The sequence below is a fragment of the Thermobia domestica genome, chromosome 12 (assembly GCF_964235325.1).
Source record: "Thermobia domestica chromosome 12, izTheDome1.hap1.1, whole genome shotgun sequence".
NCBI lineage: Eukaryota > Metazoa > Arthropoda > Insecta > Zygentoma > Lepismatidae > Thermobia > Thermobia domestica.
The window spans coordinates 31028012-31046542 of record NC_137465.1 but is presented as its reverse complement, the minus strand read 5'-3'; the positions used below and the strand labels follow the sequence as shown (position 1 = coordinate 31046542).

The following is an 18531-nucleotide window of genomic DNA, read 5'->3' as shown; positions in this document are numbered from 1 at the left end:
GTTGCTGTTGATGCAAAATAAATCATCTACGACATCTGTATATGATCAGAACAGTGTTTTCGGATCGTGATCAGTATCCAGAATGGATTTTAAAGCGAGAAGGTGTTGCTGCTGGTATGTGGGTGATCCAGTACATCTTTTTGCGTCGAGATGCGACCATCACTTTAGATCATTGCAGTGCTGATCCCTATGAAGTGCATCTCAAACTTCACCGCAAGCATTCAGCAGCAGTCAACAATGTCCTCATGTTGCAGTACAATGCACGCCCAAAGGGCGATACAGATTCTCCATGAGTTGCAGTATGAAGTTCACCCTCACCCATGGTATTTTCCCGACATCTCGGCAGGACCGATTTTAATTGGTAACTGGGTGGTGCAACATGCAGTTGAGGTCTTCTCTGCATTACTGACTATAAACTTGTTTCGTCATTATAACCATCCGACAGTTAAGTAAAGAGACTGATTTTATTGTGACGAAACAATGAATGCAATCCAGAAACCAATATGTGCGTTCGAAAGAGTAATCCCTCCTCTTATAATCTGGTAACACCACATTGTCTCACGCGAAGCATGACGGGGAAAATAATGCCATTAGCAGCAGTCACTGAGAGGCCCTCATCACGCTAACAGCATGGAGCAGAGAACAAATATCAAATAAACTGGGTAAAAGTGCCACAGAGACTGTAGATTTGATGCGTAGAATGTATGACGTCTATGTCTCGTTCACAGATCTTTAAATGGTGTGAACGTTTTAAACGTGGTATTGAATTGATTGAAGTCAGAAGTCGAAAGTGAAGACAATGCTCCTATGTTTCTATGACAGCAAGGATATCGTTTTCGACCTGAATACTCAGCCCCAAGTATCTGCTTCGTTATCCATGACAATGTACCCTCCCACCGGGTAGTACTTGTTTAGGAATATTTGGCCAAAATCAAGTGTGTGTGTATGTGCTGCAGCATCACCACCCCTACTCTCCAGATATGTTCCCTAAATTGAAATTACTGTTAAAAAGCAAGACTTTTTGACAATGTTGATGACATCCAAACAACTGTGACAACGGTGTTACGGAACATACCACAAACTGAGGTGCAGAGGTCGTTCTACTTCTTGCGTAATCGTGCCATTCGCTGTATTGAGGCAGAAAGGATGCACTTTGACTAATAAACAGGTATTATTACATTATCTTTGTTTGGTCACAATAAATCAGTCTAATTAGTTAATTGTCGGACGCTGTATCCAATTGGTGGCTGAGTGATGCGGAAAGGTATGGCTTCACCGGAGACTATTTGACTAACCAAGTATTGTTATAGCCTTTGAAAATGGCACACGTCAGTTTGGATATTTCATTTGCACCATTATACCATAAGAGAAGATGAAGTCTTAAGAGTGTAATTTTAGAGATAAGGTCTTTAATATATTACAGAAAATTACCAGATGTGTTACGTGAGAAATTGTTGAGTTGAGTTGATTTTAGTTTAGCGTCCCTTTTAGCAGCGAGGCTATATGAGACGTGTGAAAAGTATCGTTTTGTTATGTACATTATATTCTCCATAGGTGTAAATTCAGTGGTTCAGTTGTTGTGCTCTGAATAACGGAGTATTTATCCAAAAAATTAGAATATCTGACTGGTGAGGGCGTTACGATTAGCCATATGAGACGTGGATCCACAACGTAACTTGGGAACAAACCACATGAACTCTTATTGATAAGTAAACCTGGGTATCCCCCACTGAAGTCGGAAACTCAAACTATATAGCCACAAGAGAACGCAGACGTAAGCTTCAAACCAACCAATTATGTAAGGATACCTTCAAGACGACTTGAGTTAATTGAAGTAATAAATTATGTCAGGTGACACTGCATGTGATTAAAAACACTGCAAAGCTTATTCAACTCCGTGCTAACATGGTACAGTGAAATTACCAAATCTCGCAGACATCCAATCAAGTTCAAACTTAAGACAGAGTATTTTATACCTAAATTTCAGTTGAGTTAGCAATGTACGTCACATTTTGTTAAATGTCATTCATTGTTACAGATATACATAACTTCTGTAAATTGATTTGTATTTTGCAAAAAGGTTCCTTTAAATCGATGTACATATCATTGTAGTTTATGCACATTTATATACAATCTTCTTTTGCATCTTTATATATATATATGGGGAGAGGAAAGGAAGATTCTCAAAAAGTGTGTCGCGGTCTTGGAGGGCAACGGTAACGCAAAATATTCAGTCATATATTTATGTATGATTTTTTTTTTTCATAAATAGTTTGAGAATTTACAATAGTATTGAAATTTAGCCATTATTTCCCACGATTATACCTTATAGGCTAAAGAAAACAATTAATGGTGAATGGGTACCAGACAATTAGTGGAACGAAGGTTATGATAGAAAATGAAGGAACTTCGGTATTGTAAAACTTACGAATACGTTGTCCACCAGAAGCACACGATGTCTAACCAGGAACACGTAGTACCAGAAGTGAACGTCATTTTGGCTCAGCGGTTTAAAAAAAAAATGATATTTTAAAACATTAGTGTTTGATATGTATAATCGGTTTTTGGAGAGACTGAAACTTGGTTATAAATGAAGTACCAAATGCCAACCAACGTTAGGTTGCTTTACATCAATTTACTTGGGGCCGCGGTGGCTCAGTGGTAGAGCGTTCACCTCTGGTGTATGGTTTCCGGGTTCAAAGCCTGCTCCCGCCAAGTGAACTTTGTGTTGGACAAACACCGTGTGCGTGGGTTTTCTCGGGGTTCTCCCGTTTCCTCCCACTTTCTTTATTTCACCATTTGATTCATTTCTCATCTTCACCGTCTCCTTTAGCCTAACCGGCATAATCGTGAGACGTAAAACTCAAAAATTTCATTTCATCAATTTACTGTAGAGCGAACGCTTAATTCATATGGATGTACAGTTGTATTAGTTTCAAGACACACACACACACACACACACCCCATGGAAATCCTACAGGAAACTTAAACTGCTGTAATTAAAAAGCTACCAAGTTTAACACAAAGTTTTGTGTGTGTTTAGAGTACGGTTCCAAGTTTCTCTTTGTACTTTTAAAGTTCATTGTTAAACCTCTCGTTGTGCACCATTTACGTCGAACACTGTTGCAATTTTTTCTAAAACGAAGAATTGAGTATTAAGGATGCTTGTCCGTGATATTCAAAACCACATCACGTATCTCGTTCTTCAGATCGTCCTATTGAGGTGGTTTCTGTGCATGCATATATCGTGTCTTCAGATCATCTAGATTAGTTGGTTTGAGTGCATACACCTCGGTCTGTACATGTTCTCATAATCAGCAATCACAAGATTACAGATCTGGTGATCTCACAGGTCAAGGTGTGAGTCTTTTTCGGCCAATCTATCTCTGCGCAATTTGTTCGTTGAAAAAATTGCCGAACCTAAAAGGCAATGTGTGGTGGTGATCCGTTGTTTCAAGTTCTGACACAAGGAATATCTGTAGCATGTACAGAGTGCGTCGGCATTTACGATGTCTTTCCTAAAGTAACACTAGGATGTTCAATCCGCCCCTGTTCCTTTTCCTAAGACAAAACGTGGCCTTATCTGAGAACAGAACACAATACAGAGGGTCACATCACCTTGTTAACGTAAGCATTTATTCATAAAAATTCCGTTCTCACATCACAGTCTTCGTCTTATCAAATCCTGTACAAATTTTAAAACCCGGCCTTCATGCTCTTGTGTACAGTCTTTTGTAACATTGACCTTGGTATTGCTAGTTCGGAGAATCTTCTAACTGATTTCACAGGACTCCATTCCATGCTTTGCTGTGCTTTCGGAGTTATATCGTCACCCATTCTTGGCCTTCCACTTGCAGATTTAACACACTTGTCATATCCTTAAACTTTCCATACCATCACTTGATATTTACTTCTGCTGGGGTGATCCCCGTACGTTGTTTGAAACTTCCTCCGCATTGAATTGCAGGATTTTATCTTCGCAAACTACAACACACATTGTTCCTTTTCGTATATGGATGCAATATTGAGTCACGTGATCATCTGTGCAAGCGTCATTGAATAGTGTGACCACAACAAAACTAAACTTTCCTCTTCCTTATTCAAAAATTCTGTATTCATTAACAACAGTTACAACGTTATTGATTTTTAGTTTTCTGCAGAACTTTGTGTTTTTATTTTTGTAATGTTCTGTAATGCTTAGCGATATATTTACTGAACAGAAGGCGGATTTCTTTCCGGAAATTTAGAAATTTGGTAATAGCTCACTGGGCGCTCCATCGCTCCAGGACGTCGATTCAGCTGTGATGTAGTACGGGTTGACATTCAAAAATCTGACCATAAATAATTCTCCAGATTTCCGGTGTGGATTTCGGAGTACATTTTCAAATTTACCGTATTGGTATACCACTGTTTGCCAGAAGTGCCTTTTTTCTTTCTTTTCTTTCTTCGCTGTAGTCTATAATCATTTGTTGGGACTTCATTACATCTGCTAACAGATATTCCTGTTCATCTCATGCCCCTATATAGACGCATTATGGATTCAGCAAAAGAAAGAAGTGGAATTTCATTTCGTTTTCTTTTCATTTATTGTTTAATTTTCTTTCTGTAAAGGACTGTACAGATAATAATTTTCTGTTAAGTATATCGGATGTTCTAAAAAATGTCGCCCACGGACCACAGAGCACTATTCTAGAGGTTAAAGCGAAAATGTTACACGATGGAATGCCCTCCGCGCCTCATTCAGCTGTTATGGGGAATCAAAATTTCACATTGTGGCAACATTGCATATTAACTTGGAACCATTAGCATTGTTCTACAAATCCGTCAAACAGTTACATCGATTGTTAAGGTAATAAGTGGTGCTAATGTCAATGTCTATTGAATTTAACTGTCATCTGGCAAGAATCGATGTAATTATTTGACGGATTGGTAGATCTAGTCTATGTTCTTTATCTGCGACGTTGCCACACAGTGCAGTTCGCGTCTCTAGACGAGGATCCGAAAGGTATACAAATATACATATGTATGTATGTATGTATGTATGTATGTTTATATTGACTTGTAGAATAGTGTTCCGTAGTCCGTGGGCACCTTTTTACAACACCCAATAGACAGTAGTTACATCATTTTTGAGTTTTAGTTTCCTGTACAGGATTTTGTGTTTTTATGTTGTTAGTAATATGCTGTACTTTTTACTGATATACTTACTCACAGATTTCTCTCCAGAAAATTCCATTGTCATTGTAGGGCCGGGCCTTCATTCTCTCTTGTACGATCTTGTGTGACCTTGATAGACCCTGTTCCAAAAATCTTTGCTTAGACAATTTCATTGGATCCCGTTCCACGTTTCCCTGTGCTGTCTGAATCACAGCATCACTCGTTCGTGGCCTTCCCTCTGTCAGACTTACTTCCCGTCACCTTAAACTGTTCATACTTGTCTCTGCTAGGGTGAGTCCCATACGTTTTTTGGAACTTTTTCCGCACCGAAAATTCATCTAGAATTCGAAATTTTCGAAAATCCGGCACTCCTCGTGTCCGAAGGTTGTCGAATTTATGAATGTCAACTTGTATAATAATACAGCTCTGTTTATATGATATCAAATGTAGTACTAAATAAAGGAAAAGATTCAAGTTAATTTTACATAATACGAATGTTACATATCGATCGAACAATCGAAGTTGTATTTCAAGTATGGAAAATTATCAGTATTTTAGATATTAACATAAATAATTGTGTTGCATTCTGCAGAAGTCAATGTGATAATTTGTGAACGTAGTACACGATAGCATAGTGAAGTTTAATATAATATATATATTTTTTTCTTAATTGATTCTCTGTTTCTTTTTCAAGACTTACAGGTGTAATGTATTTAAAAGGACAATTTTACATTTGTCTTCAATACTATTATTATTAGTGAAACTAACTTAGAACTGTATAGTTATGGTGTTGGGTTTAAGTTAAATAAATGGTAGTGTGTGTGTTTTCTGCCTACATTAATACTTCTTTTTATAAAAAGTGTGATGATGCATCGGAATGTGATCGATATGTAAGTACTACTGTAACGCTGGAGAATTGTCAGACGGTCATTCAGACTACAATGTAAATAGCTTTACAGTCAGTTTGTATTTTCTCTTTAGAGTTCAGGAGTTGATGATGGGCAATGCTCTTGCTCCTCCTTCCGTGCAGCAGCCGCCTCAACAACAGCAGCATCAACAGAATCAACAGCAGCCACAGCAACAGGATCGTGATAAGCAGCTTATGCCTCCCCCGCCCCCACCTTCATACACAGGTTGGTAACTAACTGGACACACAGGATACTGAATCTTTCTTGGCAAACAAAATTTCTGTTTTTGAATCAAAAATAAACGGTTTATCAACAAAACCATAAGTTGACGGATTTCGATGTGTCAACAAGATACGAATTATTGCTGTGGTAACAAGTCGACTTCCTGTTCGGAGCTTATCGATCTTTCTGATGCAGGTGTTTTCCCTTCTAATTTCACCAAGTAAGTACGAGGATCGTATATTAAAAACACAGGTCTTTCTTACCATGTTATAACTGGTAATGTACAGAATATCACTATCTTAAGATTTAGGATTTAGATATCTGGGCCTTCTGCATCGATGGCCATTGTAGCCTGTCACGTTTTGAGGGATGACATCCCTCGGCGAGCACACTATCCGGGGAAAGGGAAGGAAGAAAGAATTATGGAAAGAAGGAAGCGGCCTGAAACCTATGTTAGGTAGTAGGGGGCGCGGTGGCTCAGTGGTAGAGCGTTCACCTCCGGTGCTTGGGGTCCCTGGTTCGATCCCAGCTCGCGCCGTGTGGACTTTGTGGTGGACAAACACCGTGCTCGTAGGTTTTCTCGGGGTTCTCCCGTTTCCTCCCACTTTCTTCATTCCACCATTTCACTCACCTCTCATCACCGTCTCCTTTAGCCTAACCGGCATAACCGTGGGACGTTAAACTTACAAATTTCATTTCATTTCATGTTAGGTAGTACCACCCTTTCAGTTGCCTGGTGTAAATGAGGAAAACCTCATGCGGGGTGGCTGCTCTGTAAAAGCTTTTTACACTTTTTCGACCGAGTGCTCCAATCGGGAATCGAACCCGGGCCGCTCGCACCGACGGCGAGAGCGTTAGCGACTACGCTATGCGGGACCACTCATTATCCAGATTAAAAGTTAGTTGGTGTGGAGTTTAGCGTAAGGCTGTAAGAGATGTGAACCACTGAGGCTGTAAGAGATGTGAACCACGTGAGCTCCCAAATGAAAAGATATTTCTAGTTTGGGAAGATTCTTTAGACCTGTGTTTTTGGTTGAAAGAGGTAGATTGGAAATTTAGACAAAATACTAGGATCTATGGTGTTCATGCATCGTATATTTAAAATAAATTAGCTCTGATTGCAAAACTAATAGTGCAGGTAAAGGGATCCGAGTCTGTCACATATTTTATTTATATTTTCAATATTAATAAGATCCATCCTTTCTTGTCTTAAAATTGTGATTCTCCCGACTCGAGAATAGTTAAAAATGTATCTCTTTAGTGCTTAATTTTTGGTGGAAGTTGAAGGCGAAGTACAAGCTACCTAAATAAAGAAGTAGTTGATTATGTGGAACTGAAATCAGAAACAATGAATCGATGCTCTGATCAGATGATTTTGCGCTATCTAATCATCGAGAACCGTACAGTACACAGATCATTATAAGATGCTTGAGAAATAACGTAGAGAAATTATCTAGTTGCAATTTATGATCTGAATTGTGAAAATGAATTTGCATATTGGAAAAGATTTTTGATCGTTCTCTGTTTAAGTAGAATCATAATGGAAATTTTGTTTGTGAACAGGGTATCCTAATCCAAAAAATTCTCTCAGTCCTAGTTGCGAATACAGTATTGTAGGTAGCGTGTTGATATTCTTTTTTCTCTACACCTTAAAGTAGTTCTTTTCTCGAGGTACAAATAATCTCTCTTCTGTTTCAAAGTGAAATTGTTCGTTTACGTGAAGGTAAAATGTAAAACAGTATACTTAATCTTTCAAAAAACTTACTGGAAACTTCTTTAGCCCTTGCTTCATAGCTGAATTAGTCCAGTCATTATCCAAACTATATCATCATGTAGTGCAATCCGTAAGTATTTCGAAATACAAACATTTTAACATTTAATCTTTTTTCCAGACTCGATCCCAAGGTTTTATTGTAAGTAGTTATTATATAGTTATATGAAAGCGAAGATATTCTATATTTGTCTTGGCTTACTAATTATATGCTTTTAATTAGGTGTTAGTGAAAATTTAGTTAAGCACAAGAAGCCATTTGCCACATCACAACAAGAAGTACACCCATTACATTAAAAGAGGAAACTAGTTCCAGAAGGTTGAAATTAGTGTGTTCAAACATTTTGCTTTAATATCGTGATGAAGTATTGTGTAGTCTGTAGCTTCTCTAGAATCAAGAGATGTTGATTTGCAGGAACAAAGCCATTTAATATCTTCAGTCTTATAGAATGTCATAGTAGTATAAGTGAAAACTGTGAATGATTTTAATGTTGAGGAAAATCTGTTACGTTTATTAATATTACTTTTGTTTAATTTTAAGATTTTATATAACTAAACTGAAATATCTCATATTTTGTTTTAGTATACAGAATCTTCACAAAATTAAATTGATGTTATTTGCATATCCAGATGAGAACGTTTTACAGGCGGAGAACAGGTTCGTTTGTCATGTGCAGGTAGCTTTTACAGTAATTAACTACAACGTAGTAGAGAGATTTTCTGTTTAGATTTTATCAGATGTATGATTATGAAGAATAAGTTCTAGGTGAGTAAATGGTATGAATGATGATGATGCTTTCAAGTGATAAAAAGTTCTTCGTTTTACCATAAAATCATTAATTAGTTTCATTATTTCATAAAATTAGCAGAAGAAGCAAAAGTATTCATTTACTTCTATCACACTTCCATATTATTTCATTAAACTCATTACTACTCTCATATTATTTGGTAAGTTAATAGGTAACTACTGAGAAAATCCATATACATTTGAACTAAGGACTAGTCAGAAACTGATCAAATGTGTTAGTCTTGTAGTACCATTTCTTTAATATTAAAAATACACTAAACTTTTATTATAATTTATATTTTACAGAATGCTGTGATGAATTATGCATATATATTTTTTTTTCTACTTATTTTTCTGTTAAATAATATATTACAGGTGGACTAATATCTTCGCCTAAAACCCTTCTTTTGTTCATGATTTAAAACTTGAAGTTTAAACAATCGTGATTAGTACGTCATCAATATTAACAAGGAAAATACATATTAAGTTGATAACGTAGTGATACAAAAGAGCGTATGATTTTTTTTCTTAAACATTTGTATGTGCGACTGAAAATTAATGCTAACCATATCAAATAGAATTACTGTGTTAATTAGATTATTAGAGTAATGAGCTAGTTAGCATTCAGTTTTCTGTAGTTTCAAGGTAGTATGATTTATTCTAGTCAGAGAATATTAAATTTTAAAAGAACAAATTATTTAGTAGGTACTAACTAGAAAATTGATATCAGGGGAACTTCTTTCCTTTTATAATTATTTAATATAACAAGTTAATTATATATTGTTGGTATTGTGTGCAATGGCCAGGGAAAGGGGCCACTTTTCCACTCAAAAGATAATCTTTTGTTAATAGTTTCAGGATGGATTGACAATTCAAATTCTATTTTCGATATTACGTTCTTTCGTGTTTTGACAGTTGAATTCAGATTGATCCAAAAATTCCGAAAGTCTTATCAAGTAAGAATGTGCAGTACGCGTGTGTTCTTTGTCCCGAAACTCTTAACCAAGTGAGAATGTGTGGTACGCGTATATTCTTTGTCTGCACACCTCCGGTGCTTGGGGTCCCTGGTTCGATCCCAGCTCGCGCCGTGTTGACTTTGTGGTGGACAAACACCATGCTCGTGGGTTTTCTCGGGTTCTCCCGTTTCCTTCCACATTCTTCATTCCACCATTTCATTCATTTCTCATAATCACCGTCTCCTTTAGCCTAACCGGCATAACCGTGGGATGTAAAACTTAAAGATTTCATTTCATTTTTTCTTTGTCTGCAACTCTACAGTGACGCTTGAAAGTGTTCTGTCCCTGTACATTAGATACCGTATTGAAAAAACCCTTGAAACAGTACAAATGACTTTCTTATATATATATAAAAGACACACAGATGGTTAGTATTAAGTTCCTTCGGCGGGGATGAACAAACATATCTGCTCCGGAGTTTGAGCCTCAGAACAGACTACAAATGCTTAGTAATATTGAGTCTGGGAATTGGTGGGCGAAGGGATGTGTTGTATACAGGTCAGCGACAAAACTGGCAAAAGTCAGGGAATTCTGCTAAAAGTCAAGAGAATTTCGATTTGCTAACATTGAGATTTTAGAAACATTTGAAATGAAAATTTTTAGGACCATTTCAGATTTGGTTGAGTACTTGTATTTTGGCAGTTTCAGACTTAGAAATGTACCTGTTTGTTTCTACTATCGATGTGCAACAAGTCTGTTTTGTAGTTGTGCACATTACGTTGGTAATATACTGTACCGCAGTCACTTTTATGTGCATACATCCATCTTTTTTCGGTGAGTGTCTCACTCTGACTTTTTCGTATGTGACCACAGTTATAGATTCACTTTTCGGGTAAAGTGTTTAATTTTCTACTTTGTGCAGAAACTTTTATAGATGTTTTGTAATTTGGTAACAAAATATGTTGTATTTGCGTTTTATAATATTAATTTCTCTAGTTGATTAGGGGAAAATATATTACTTACGTATCATCGTTGTCATGTTTTGTTGGTCTTGTTCCATCAATGGGAAAGTCTGTATGGCGTAATTACATATCAGTGAAAATTTCAAGTGTTCTGGAAAACCAGGAAAAGTCAGGGAATTATTTCCCGTAATTTTTTTCGCCACCTTTGAATAGTTCATGACAGTACGCCCCAACACCTTCAGGAGTATGAACAATTGTTGGTTGAAAGCATCTGGACCATAGGATGCACTTGGTAACCTAAAATGTCTAATCATTGGCAGTAATGCTTCCTGTGAACGTAATAATAGAACCCACGAAAGATCAGGAAATTGCGATTTACAGTATCACAAATATATTACATGGTAGAGAAAAGACAATGTAGAGGATAGCTTCTCTAAGCGTCCACCATTTGAATATGGTTTGTTGGAAGTAAGGCAAAAGAGGGCTCGTCAGACCATATTATCAAACAATCCTCACTTTGCTTGTTCTCGGGACTACTATTTTTCGCGTTAAACCGTTGTTGGTAATAATCTGAAATTATCACAATAGGCTCTTCAAGGTGCTGATTGAGGTGCGTTGTCACTTCTGTAGGGTTCGTTGTACGGTTCGGTGACAGTCCTTTTTAGTGTTCGGTGACACAGAGATCCATCCATTATTACTGTGAATACCGTTCCTCACTACGCATCTAACACGCTGACCATCTTAGACTTGCACAATGAATCTCGTATCTATAATTTGACCTCTTCGACACTCGTATTTTACATCATCACTGTTTGCTGTCCGCTTCAACACGTACCTTCGTTCTGTCCCTCCTGAGATAATCTATAGGCATTATAAGCTAAATTCCACTACACTCGTAATTCAAAATGTTACAGTACTCACTTTGAATCTTACGTAATATATTCGCGTAACACATCACTAAAGCAACCCAAAAGCATAAAAAGCATAATGGCATTTTATACATGTGGTTGGTACCTTAAACATGGTTGTGGTTGTCTAAGAGTCCAGAAGAAACTAATTTTAAAAGCATAATAAAGCATAATTTTAGAAAATAAAGCATAAAGCATAATTTAAATTATAGTATAGCACAATTCTTGGAAAATTCTGTTTAACTGCAAGTTTCACATTCTGTATTAATACTTTTTAAAACCAGTATTTACAATGCAAAATCTTTGAGAACATAACAATGCAATAATGAAAAGCTTATTTTTATTTTTGTAAACTTTACGGTGTATGCGTAGTTATGAATGATGATTCGGAATGTACAAAAAGTGCACAAGAACTTGACACTATATTGTTATGTGTACCTCTTGAACTTGAGCACTTTCTGTATTTTTATGGTGGCATCTTTTACTCTCCCTTCCTGTATATGTGCACCTCTAAGGCGCACACAAGTGATAAAAAAAACTGACTCGAGCAAAGCATATCTCCTTACAGTGAATTAAGTAGAAAGTTCATTAAATATGAAAGAAACTACTTGCATAAAATATTAATAAATAGATCAAGCTATTTAGAATATTTAATATATAGTAAATATTATACGTTATACACGATTAATGTAAAACAATGACTGAAATTAACAATAAAGCGTAATAAAGCATAATTTGAAAAAAATAAAGCATAATTAAACAAAAAATAAAGCATAATGTGGGTTGCTCTACACATCACTAATATCGGCCAGGTGCTACACATGCATCCTTAATATTATTATGTCACATTTTACATGTTGCAAACTTTGTTTCCATCATTTTCATAACCATCTGTACATGCGCTTGAAATGTTCTAAAGTGAAAGGTGCGCCTATCAGATCATATTTCCACGGTTTACATATATTATATATGACTATGGCATATTTATGCTATAGTTCACGTCGGCCCATTATCTACTAAACAGATCAGGAGTGATAGATAGCTGTGATATGATGTAGATTCTGAATGTCCTGTGGTAGAGATGATACGTAGACCGACCAAGGCTAGCCAAACAGTCGATTATCGTCGCTTAATATCGGGTAGATCGCAATTTTTCTTAAAAAAGAAATAAATATAGTATTTGAAAAGTAATATTACACATAAATCGTCTTTTTTAAAAGTTAGTTTCAATTGAAGTAAAACGATTTCAATTAAAGGGACGAAAACTTGTCATTTCCATGAAGAATGAGAACATTGTCTCTCAGTTATATCAAAGGATAAATAAGTGTTTATTGTCCAACGTTTGTATTGCTCGGTTGAAAAAACGCAATTTGGAAAGGCAGATTGCGTTCCCAGGCAAGAAAGAGAACTCCGACTTCCCTCCTGAAAGTGAATTATGGGGAATAAAAGTGTAGTGCAGATGGCAAGTACAGATAAGTAGATCACCAAAGATTTTCATAGTCTAAGGTAGATCAGTGAACCAAAGGTTTGGCTGACCACCCTTGATCTAGACTATACGATAAAAGTGACTCGTGCGATCAGCGGTGAACATATTAAACAATGTAAGATATAGAAGCATAGTTTGGTTAGTGTATCTGTCACTTCATAGTCATTCACGCGCATGCATATGTTTCTGTAAATGTACAGTCACTTACAAGGTTTCACGATTTTCGCGAATTCACTTCCCAAATACTTTGAGTTCTATTCATTTTCTAAAAAAATGACCCCATCGGTAATCGAACTCAAAGTCGAGTACATTAATTATATGGCCATAGAAAAGCAAACAATACCAACATATTTATATGTGGTTATTTTTGATCGTATACATTAGTTGTGTGGCAAAACAACAAAACTGTTAGTAATAGTGATAGGAAAATTTCGCCTGGCAACAATAAACTTTCATTCTGCCTCAGTTGATACGACTTAAATATGTAAACGCTTCCTTTCAGCTACACAGCGCAGAAAAGTACGTATTCTCATGTGCACATTTGTCACTTGTATATAGAGACGGATGTAATACAGAGAAAATATTAGCGAAGTTTAGGTGTACTGAAGTAAAAGTGGACTTTTAATATGGCAACTGTGCTTCTAAAAATGTACTTCTTGTTTGCCCTAATTCCCAATTCCTAGAAGTTAAATAGATTTCCTATATTCATGAGAATAATATTTTTCATATTTGAGATGAAAAAAAAAAAAAAAAACTGATAGTTCACTATCGAAGTAGAATTATAAGGGGTAAATGGCTTCTTTGTGTTGTTACGTCCAGCAGTGTTGTGAATTCGTATCGTGTTGTCCTGATTGATGATCTGTGAGCGTTTCTTTCATTAGCTTTATTCATTTTTTCTTTTTATGTTTTGTGTTCTGTATTAATTTTTGACCTTAGTTCAGTTTCAGGATCTCGTCACTGTATTCATGTTTATTTATTATAACTCTTCGTTTCTATTGTCAAAGTCTCTATCTGCTTAATTCATTTTTATGATCAGCGTTTAGCTATTGCTAATTATACTTCGTCATAATGAATGATTTGTTATTATGCACATCGGTTTTAATGTAATTAATTCCAGGAGAAATTATACATACAAAATGTACTGTGTATTTTCTGATTTGTTTGTGTGTGTTTATTACCTCAGTCGAATGGAAGTAAATTATCATAACACAATAAATGCTCAAATATCTTATTTTTGCTTGCAGAAAATTGCTACGACTAAATTTAAATAAGTTTATTTCTCATAATTAATTAGGTGACAGAGGGCGAAGTGGAGGGACAGAGCTTGACGTGAAGAGGCAGAAAGGTGCGTTAAGTTCAGTTGCAGGTAAGTTGTTTATTATTATTATTATTATTATTATTATTATTATTATTATTATTATTATTATTATTATTATTATTATTATTATTATTATCATTAGGGCGCAAAATTTTCGGTCGCCATTGCCGACTAGAAATTTAGAGCTGGTGACCAGTGTTCAGTAGAAATGGTTTCTGCCTAAATTCACAGGGCTGCGCAGTTTCTGTTTCGCACGCAAATAATTGTCACGCTGAAATATTTGAAAATAATTGATTCAGACAGTGAAAAAGATTTTCAGTGAAAACTTCATTATGAGATTCCCAAATTTGCTTCCAGTTGTCATACTTTGTGCAGTTTCACCTGTGAGTACTGCTTCATGTGAGAGAGGCTTCAGCAGTCGCAAGAGTTGACTGCCTACAGAAATTTACTGAAAACTGACACACTGGATGATTTGCTGACAGTATGGACTTTGATCCGAAAACTGAAATCGACAACTGGTACTTCAGTGCAGAGAGAGAGCGTTACACAAACGTGAAGTCTTAAGGTAAAACACTTTTTAACATGTATATGAATTGTCCAATTCAAAACATTTATAATCTTGAATCTGTCTGGTTTTGAAATATTATGCCCAAATGTAATCTCTTTATGTGTCAAACCAAAGGGGAGTCTTTCATAATTTGTACGTGAGAGATACTGGCGACCATCATTTTTGGATTGGCAAGTGCGTCTGACTTTGAAATTTTGCGCCCTATTATTATTATTATTCATATTATTATTATTATTCATATTATTATTATTATTATTATTATTATTATTATTATTATTATTATTATTATTATTATTATTACCACCACCACCACCCCATCATTTCGACAGCATTGCACAACCATCGTTATCAAGTCTAGAAAAAGGATACTTTATCAAGGATAAATAAAAATCATTAATTTCATGTGCATAAAGAAAGGCATAGGGTAGGTATTCAGGTTCCAACGTTTGGTTTGTAGGAAGCTTATTTGGAGGTACGCCCGGGCCTCCGATATCTATGGTGCCCAATATTGGAGGTCTAGCCTCCATTTGGTTGCAATTCAACATAGCGTTGATCCCTTCCCTTGAAACATGGAACCTTTAGTCACTGTCTATTTATTATGACTTTAACTATAACCATGTCGACAAGGGCATAAATGTAGCCCTTCGGAAAGACCGTAGTTTTCACAGCCATCTCACAGTCACAACAGCCACCCTCTCTGCAAGTTCACTTTCACGGCGGACGTGTTCATGCATGTGCTACCTAGCGATCGAATTCATTACCATAAACCCTCTGTAGTTTTTTGTTTGATTATTTTTCTGAGAAAATTAAATGTATCTGTAGGTTAAGAGCTATAGTAACAAATAGCCAGCCCTAAAACAGGTAGTTAACTTTCTTGGAAGCAACGATGAAAATTTAAAAGAAAGTGAACACAGGAATTATATTCACCGAAATTATTTAGTTAGAATTATGGGTATAAATGTGTTATCAGTGGAAATATTTCCTTCTCTTGGAAATAAAGTTTGGTGTGAAAGTTGGAAATCCATCAGAGTGACTGACCTGAGCAAGACTCAAAGCCCTTAAAGAATTTTCTTTCGAAAGTTCTCGGATTAATTTCAAGACAGTCCATTTGAGCAAGCTACCGTACGGAGCGAAGAAAGTTATTTTAACGTAACTGTTCACAAAGGATCGAAAGCGAAATCATGCTCAAGATTAATTGTAGAGACTTGAAGAAATCTATTTGTTTTTTTGTATTCATTCAACAATATAATACTGCTTGGTGTATAATACATATCCATAGCCCCACAATCACTGAATTGACAACTTTACAAATAAAGTACGTTTACGTTTTATTGAATAGAAAACCATCTCATCCAATTTACAAATGAACTGAGCATTAGAGCTGGAAAAAAAAATACAAATAAAAGAGCATCATTTTAACGAAATCCTTCCAGCAGGATGGGAAGAAATATCTTCTGTAAGAATAATTTTTGTGAATTACGATAACCTCGAAAGAATTAATCCGTAAGTCTGAAACAATAGAATGCAAAAGAGCAATTAAAACCGGGTAGTATTACAAACAAGTTGTTGCGCAAATTTTCACATTAGGATGAATTCACACCCTCCTTATCATAGTCCCATGCAAACCTTGAAACAAACAAAAAAAAAAAAAAAAAAAAAAAAAAAATTCTAAATCTAATGAGGTAGCGATATCTTTTTTTTATTATTGTATTTTTCTTTATTTAAATGAAAATCTACTTTTTTGTTATGATTGAGGTTATCTCGGCAGATAGCATTTGCTGTTGTTTTTCGAACACTTGATAATATACTTTTCATTTCTCTCTCTCTTCGCATTATTAGAACTTGAACACGTTGACTGTTAGACCAGTGTCAGGTAAGGTGTTTATTGAAGGACTATTGTCAGCTGCTTTGAAGCCAGAAGCCTTAAATATAATTTCTGAACTTTTATCCACTTGTACTGTATATTGTGTATTAGGGGTAATTCACGACGCTTCAGAAACATGAACTCTGTAGTTCCTACATAATTCACGTTGTCCTTTTAAGTTAGAAATAAGTCGCCTGTGATCCACATGGCAGGAATCATGTTCAAATAAATCAGAAATAATATTTAAATTATTTTGATAGTACCAAACTAAGAAAATTAAATGCTCACAAATACCTTTACATCTTTATCACATATGGGAGGCCCGGGTTCGATTCCCGGCGGGAGCTAATGTAGTTCGGATTGCACGTTAATCAGTAGGTCCGCGTCTCATATAGCCTCGCTGCTGAACGGGACGTTAAACTCAAATTCAACTCACCTCACTCTTTATCACATAGTTTTACAATAAACTTTGAAATTTCAAACATGAAATGTAGCTTGGCATGTTATATACTTAATGAATGTGTAGTTACAAAATTTAACACACAATTAACATTGTTTTGCTCGCATATCTTACGTAATGTACATAGTTGTATATTTTCAAAGACTTTGAGGAATTATATAAATACGTTATATGTAAATTGCTGTTTATGTCTACTCACTTTAAATTTCAGTAGTAATGGTGTCGTACAGGATGGAACATGCGTATGTATTTGTAAACAAGTGTGATAAAGGAAGTCGATATGGAATAATACTTAATTTCCATTACAGAAAGCGATTTTATAACTTTTTTTAAATCCCAGGAGTGGCCATGATCTAAAAAATGTGGTTTACGTTTGTTATATATACACCGTCCGATAATTAAGTAGTGAGACTGATTTGTGTGACCAAACAAACAAAGATAATGTAATAATACCTGTTTATTAGTACATTCCTCCTGCGTCAATACAGCAAATGACACCATCACGCAAGAAGTAGAACGACCCCTGCAACTCAGTTTTGTGTTATATTCCGTAATGCCGTTGACACAGATGCTTGGATGCCTTCAACTTTGTCAAAAAGTCCTTCTCTTAATTCTAACTTCAGTTTGGGAAACAAAAAATAATCGCAGGAGGATATATCTTGAAAAATAGGAGAGTGCTGCGCGCGCGCACACTCACTCTCTTGTTTTTTGCCCAAATATTCATGAACAAATACTGCCCGGTGAGAAGGTGCATTATCATGGATAAAAAAACAGCCACCTGGGGCTGAGTATTTAGGTCGAACATAATGAATTCTATTCATAAAACACTTAAATAAAACTGGGCATTCACTGTGTGACCTTCTGATACAAAACCGTGATAAATGATACCCTTACTGTCGTAGAAACACGAGAACATTTCTTCACTTTTGACGACTTTTGAAGTCGAAGTTTCTTACCTTTTGGAGATCTTGAGGACTTCCATTCGGCACTCTGATGTCTAGTAGCTGAATCATAACAATAACACCAACATTCGTCCTCCGCAACAATGGAAAGTAGGAAATTTTTATTCCTACGGCCCGTTGTCAGGATGTCACGGGCGTAAGCAACACGCGCTTGTTTTTGTTCCTCAGTCAGTGAATGTTGCACAAACCGCGATGCGATCTT

At 35.9% G+C, this 18531-nt stretch overlaps 1 protein-coding gene across 3 annotated transcripts in view; it reads left to right on the top strand.

Annotated features, from left to right (window-relative positions):
* Positions 1 to 18531, top strand: part of LOC145666392 (uncharacterized) — a 107225-nt gene that overhangs the window by 75111 nt on the left and 13583 nt on the right. For 2 of the 3 annotated variants that reach the window (XM_081733590.1, XM_081733591.1), the window contains 2 exons: positions 6139 to 6290; positions 14452 to 14523. In XM_081733590.1, coding sequence (XP_081589716.1) covers positions 6139 to 6290; positions 14452 to 14523 — 224 coding nt within the window. The remainder of the gene's footprint in view (positions 1 to 6138; positions 6291 to 14451; positions 14524 to 18531) is intronic. The other variant, XR_014127737.1, reaches the window with a different exon arrangement.